Source organism: Lynx canadensis, chromosome D2 (genome assembly GCF_007474595.2).
Source record: "Lynx canadensis isolate LIC74 chromosome D2, mLynCan4.pri.v2, whole genome shotgun sequence".
Classification (NCBI taxonomy): Eukaryota; Metazoa; Chordata; class Mammalia; order Carnivora; family Felidae; genus Lynx; species Lynx canadensis.
Window position 1 is genome coordinate 72,259,451 of NC_044313.2, and position 6,000 is coordinate 72,265,450.

General features: G+C 43.7%; 1 protein-coding gene across 1 annotated transcript in view; it reads left to right on the plus strand.

Moving 5' to 3' along the window:
• Positions 1–5,313, plus strand: part of KCNK1 (potassium two pore domain channel subfamily K member 1) — a 54,170-nt gene extending 48,857 nt beyond the window's left edge. The window contains exons 2-3 of the mRNA XM_030334908.1: positions 1,180–1,575; positions 4,670–5,313. Of these exons, the coding sequence (XP_030190768.1) occupies positions 1,180–1,575; positions 4,670–4,929 (656 nt within the window). The 3' untranslated portion in view covers positions 4,930–5,313. The remainder of the gene's footprint in view (positions 1–1,179; positions 1,576–4,669) is intronic.
• The last annotated feature ends 687 nt before the right edge of the window (positions 5,314–6,000 follow it).

Genomic DNA, 6,000 nt, shown 5'->3' on the forward strand with positions numbered 1-6,000 from the left:
GCTTAATTTGGGCATGATTCAAACCTAGTGGAAAGCCAAACAGACCTCTGTTTTGACCATTGGCCCTAATGTGCTTTTTTCTTTAATGTTTGTTTAAGGGAACTTATGGCATCTTGGAACCTTCAGAAATAACAAAGAGGGAGTAAAGGCTAAAAAAGGTTACAGTTGGGGGCGTGGGTGGCTCAGTCGGTTAAGCATCCGACTCTTGGTTTTGGCTCAGGTCGTGATCTCACGGATTGTGGGTTCGAGCCCTGCATCAGGCTCTGCGCTGAGGGTACGGAGCCTGCTTGGGATTCTGTCTCCCTCTCTCTCTGCTCCTCCCCACCTTGCTCTCTATCTCTGTCTCTCTCTCAAAAATAAATAAACGTTAAAAAATTTTTTTAAAAAGTTTACAGTTTCTGAATATGCCATTTAGCCAGATAATGGAGCAAAATATTTTAAAAGAAATGTTCCATCCTGTGGCTTGGTGTGCTTAAATCTTAATTTTTTCTTTTGTGATGTCTTTATCTTCATGGAGTCTTCTTTGCCTGCCCATAGTTCAGCCGTCCCTGTTAGAACTCTAGTTCTGTGAGCAGTCTGTTTTGGATGCAAGTGTAGACTGGTGTTTGGATACTAATGAGGATCCTGGTAGGCAGGGGTGGAGGGGCATATCTCGTGTGTTTTCCCTGCTGGTCTAGGACAATGGGCATCAGCCCCTTCTCACACAGAACCTCTGTCTATTCCAGCCTGACAGCAAATTCAAAACCAGACTCGGATGTGTTGGAAAGAGCTGGTCAGGTTTTATCAAGGGCAATAGCATCCTCTGTTGAATTTTACTGCAGTAAAAATTCTGATGGAGCTTTTAAAGTATCAGACCCTTTGGGGCGCCTGGGCGGCTCAGTCGGTTAAGTGTCCAACTTCAGCTCAGGTCATGATCTCATGGTTCGTGATTCAAGCCCCGCATCGGGCTCTGTGCTGATGGCTCAGAGCCTGGAGCCTGCTTCAGGTTCTGTGTCTCCCTCTCTCTGCCCCTCCTCTGCTTGTGTTCTCTCTCTCTCTCTCTCAAAAATAAATAAACATTAAAAAAAAAAAGTATGAGACCTGAAGACTGATTCTTTGCCTAGGTTTGAGGGGGCAGGGGTGGGGGTGGCAGGCACTTGTCATTTACAGATGTGTTTTCCGGCTCCCTCTTCCTTGCAGGTTATGGCCACACTGTGCCCTTGTCAGATGGAGGTAAGGCCTTCTGCATCATCTACTCGGTCATCGGCATCCCGTTCACCCTCCTGTTCCTGACGGCAGTGGTCCAGCGTGTCACCATCCATGTCACCCGCAGGCCTGTCCTCTACTTCCATGTCCGCTGGGGCTTCTCCAAGCAGGTGGTGGCCATCGTCCACGCCGTTCTCCTCGGGTTTGTCACCGTGTCCTGCTTCTTCTTCATCCCGGCGGCCGTGTTCTCCATCCTGGAGGATGACTGGAACTTTCTGGAGTCGTTTTATTTTTGTTTTATTTCCCTGAGCACCATCGGCCTAGGGGATTACGTTCCTGGAGAAGGCTACAATCAAAAATTCAGAGAGCTCTATAAGATTGGGATCACATGTGAGTAGCCAGGCTCCCGAACTCTACTTCCTTGGCCTCTTTTGCTATTCCCACACCCCTCCTCACCTACCAATGAGGAGTCGTTCATAAAAGCCCTGATCTCTTTTTCACTGATAAATCTGCAAACTCTTTATGCAAAAATCTTACTTTTTTCCCAGGTACTTAAAACTGCTGATCAGTTTCTTACTAATAACATGACTGATCAATTTCTTACTAATAACATTATAAATTACAGCGTAAAAATGCACCACACAAAATATACTGGATTACCAACTTTTTTTTTTTTAATTTTTTTTTTAACGTTTATTTATTTTTGAGACAGAGAGAGACAGAGCATGAACAGGGGAGGGGCAGAGAGAGAGGAAGACACAGAATCCGAAACAGGCTCCAGGCTCTGAGCTGTCAGCACAGAGCCCGACGCGGGGCTCGAACTCACGGACCGTGAGATCGTGACCTGAGCCGAAGTCGGACGTTTAACCGACCAAGCCACCCAGGCGCCCCTGGATTACCAACTTTTAATTAAAAAAAGAGAAGTTGCTATTTTTATCAAATGTTTTAAGTTCCAGAAAACTAGGGCTACAATGTAGCCCATTAGTAATCGATCGTGTTCTTCAATTTACCAGGAAGATCTTAAATTCGGATAGCCAGTGGTTTACAATTTTTAAACAGTTTTTTAAAATTCGGTATGATATGGAAGGGCACCTGAGTGGCTCTGTCGGTTAAGCGTCTGACCGGCTCAGGTCATGATCTCACGGTTCGTGAGTTCGAGCCCTGCGTCAGGCTGTCTGTTGTCGGCACAGAGCAGGCTTCGGATCCTCTGTCCCCCTCTGTCTCTACTCTCCCTCTGCACATTCTCTTTCTCCCAAGGTAAATGAGTAAGAACTTAAAATTCAGTATGATATGAAGAACTTAGAAATTCTTAATTTTTGTGTGTTCCTTTCCTATCTTTTGCATCTTGATGTATAACAGTTTGCATTTCTGCTGTCTCAAGATTTTTTCAAGACTTGACTCATGTCATGTCTCCTAGGAAATCTTAATAGATGCTCTGTCCTGGCCCTGTCTTGTAGTCTTAACCTGACAACATGCTTCGTTGAATTATGTATATTTTCACATCTCCATTAAACCACGGGCTCCCCCAGGACAGAGACTTCCCTCACAAACCCCAATGCTTTGAACAATGCCTGGCTACCATACGAGTTCCATAAATATTCACCAAGTGGTTACAAGGATGATTTCGTATTTCCTCCAGTTACCGTAATTATTTTCAATGTCCACATAATGTTCCGTCCCTGGCTATACCATAATCTAACCGTGCCATGGGGGCATTATAAATAACACTACAGTAAATATTTTTGTACGTTTCACTTTTTCTACTTTGCTGTCTTTCCAAGAAGTGGGATTGACGGCCCAAAGTGAATATGCCTGTCCTGTGACTCACAGAACACAGTGACCCGGTGCTTTCCGAATGGCATTATGAGCTCAGACCGTCCCCAGAATTATGTGGGCGTAACGGTTTCCACTCTCACAGGGTGGTATAGACCCGTAGCATTAGGGAGGGTCTTGTTGCACGTGGTACCGCTGGTAAACATTATCTCAACTTTTTTTTTTTTTCCACCCATCAGGTAAAATATTACCTCCTTGTTTTAATTTAGTTTGTTTATGTGCTCGCTTCGGCAGCACATATACTAAAATTTAGTTTGTTTATGACTCCGAGAAGTTGAGTGTTTCTGAGATTGTGTTTGCTAGCTCTACTTTTCTCTTGGGTTTATAGTCTTCTCATAAATTCCGCCCAACTGTCGCACGCCTCAGTTTTTCACATGACGCTAAATCCTTTCGGATCATCTTCACACTCGTAACAATATGAACCGGGTTTTCTGGAGCTGTCTACATAGCATATGTGCTGACCGGAGCAAAAGAATATTCCAGAGGCATATTGGGTTGTGGATAGGGTAGAATCCCACAGTGTTTACCTGAAACCCCATGGATATTTTTGCCAGTGCTTGATCAAGGCTTCACTAAACACTAGATAAAGGGAAAGGAGGGGAATTGTCAATGAGTTCAACAATGTCATTGCTATTTCTAAAATATACCATGCTGTCATCAAAACTTAATAGCCAAATTCTAAAGATGCTAGAACCACATCTCCGTGCATTCTTGAGATAGTCCGCCTCCTCGTTCCCACTATGCCGCTCCTTCTAGCCCGCTCATTTGTTTTCTGACAGTCCTCAAGCATTTTACCACTAGGCCATGAAATTGGAATTTTTGTTATTTTTAGTTTTCATTTCCACTTTCCTGTTCCTTTCCGTGATGGAATTTTTTTTTTTTTTTCTGGAAACCGATTTTAAATGTGTAGGAACTGAGTTAAAAGCACCATTTTCCCCTCACCGAATTCAAAGAACACCACTCAACCTGAATCAACGGGTTATCTTTTATTTCGGAGTAAGAAGCTGGTAGAGTCAACCGGTGAGTGTGGTCCGTGTGGCCCCAAAATAACTGTCCCACAATGGACAGCTTAGTGGGCAGCTGGATCCCGGTCAGGTGCAAATCGCCACACGCCAAGACCTGTTCCCCGTCTGCATCCATTCCTGGAAGGATTTTCAGTTAGCTTACTTCTCTCGCTGCACTTCTTATTCGGTAGTGGAAATACTGACACGAGTATTGAGTGCTTAAGAAAGTGTCAGCCTCTGTTCTGAGCACTCATGACCATCAAAAAGTCTTCTGACGTGTGTCACTGGCTTTCCGAGAGCCGCTGATTATGAGGCCGAGGTGGAGAGCCCTCCCCCGGCACGTTACCCTTGTGTGGCGGCCATTGCAGGATGCTACTTCCCTTTAACGATGCCAGGCCAACCCCATCTTTTTGTTTCCTCCAAAATTACACCCTGGGATCCTGAGCATCCCACGTTTGCACAAGGGTAAGTCATTCTTCATTTTCCTGTGGGTAACCCGTCTTGGAGCCACAGACCTCAGAACGTTCCTAGAAATTCGGAAAGCGGCAATGACTTGATTTCACGCACACGCTTTCCGTGGCGTCCCTTGATTCATCCGTGACTCGATCCCACTGAGACACTGTCTTTTTTTTTTTTTTCTCACTCAGGTTACCTTCTGCTTGGCCTCATTGCCATGCTGGTAGTTCTGGAAACCTTCTGCGAACTCCACGAGCTGAAAAAATTCAGGAAAATGTTCTACGTGAAGAAGGACAAGGACGAGGATCGAGTGCACATCATAGAGCACGACCAGCTGTCCTTCTCGTCCATCGCAGACCAGGCAGCCGGCCCGAAGGAGGACCGGAAGCAGAACGAGCCTTTCGTGGGCCCTCAATCCTCTGCCCACCCCGACGGCCCCGCAGGCAACTAAGGGCTTTGCCGTGTTGTCCGGGAGCAGCCGGGTGAGGGCAGTGAGCGAGACCCTTTGTCTTGTTTATTTGTATGAGAACGTAGACACCAAGATAAGTATTTTAACAAATACCTACTGTCCAAAATATTTACAAAAAAACAAAAAACAAAAACAAAAAACAAACACACAAAAACCCCCCCCAAAATAACAGAACAAAGGAAGCTTTTACTCTGGAGGACTAATATCCGAAGAAATGGGATGTGTACCTATGATTCCCATGGGACAAAATTACCTAGACTTTGCTAATGGGTAAAGAATACTTGAAGAAGTGTGCTGCGGTGGAGAGAAGTGGATTTTATATTTTTAATTGGGGATTTGGGGATTTGCATTTAAATTGTTTTAGCTGATGGCTAAATAGAACATTTATATTTAAAAGGAAAAAAAAGAGAGAGAGAGAGAGGCATAGAGATGTGTTTTATAAATAAGTTTATGTGTACCAGTCTGCATGTGCCCATCCAAGATCATTATTTTTGTAGAATCTAACTTAAAACTACTATTTATAATGAATAGGTTGCCATTAACTGTGTACAAACAAGTCCAAATATGTTTATATCTTGTACATAGAGGGTTTAGGTCACCAGATCTCAGCATACTTCTTAACCCAAGATTGTAGATACTTTTCCTTTTGATTTCTCTTTATACTGAAGAATCGAGAGTTGCTACAATAAAATAAGGGAAATAATACACTTAAGAGTGAGTTACTGTCATATTCTACAATAAATGTTTCTACCCTTTGCATTGGAATGATACCAGATGTCTAAAATGTCTGTAAGCGTTTCTCCGGAGGTGGACAAAGAATGAAGAATATGATTTGTAAAGGAAGTTATTTTGTGATTCGTAGTCACCTAGTGCGAAAGCCCAGATCGTGAACACAGAAGCCCCAGATGAACAGATGCTGGCAAATTAATCAGAGAGTTTTTTAAATTTACAAGCTGACATCAATAAAAATCCTAGCTGGTTGCAATCTTTATGCTTTAATGTATCAAGGAAAGCTCTCGACTATGCAGATAATATGTAAGGACTCCTTTATAG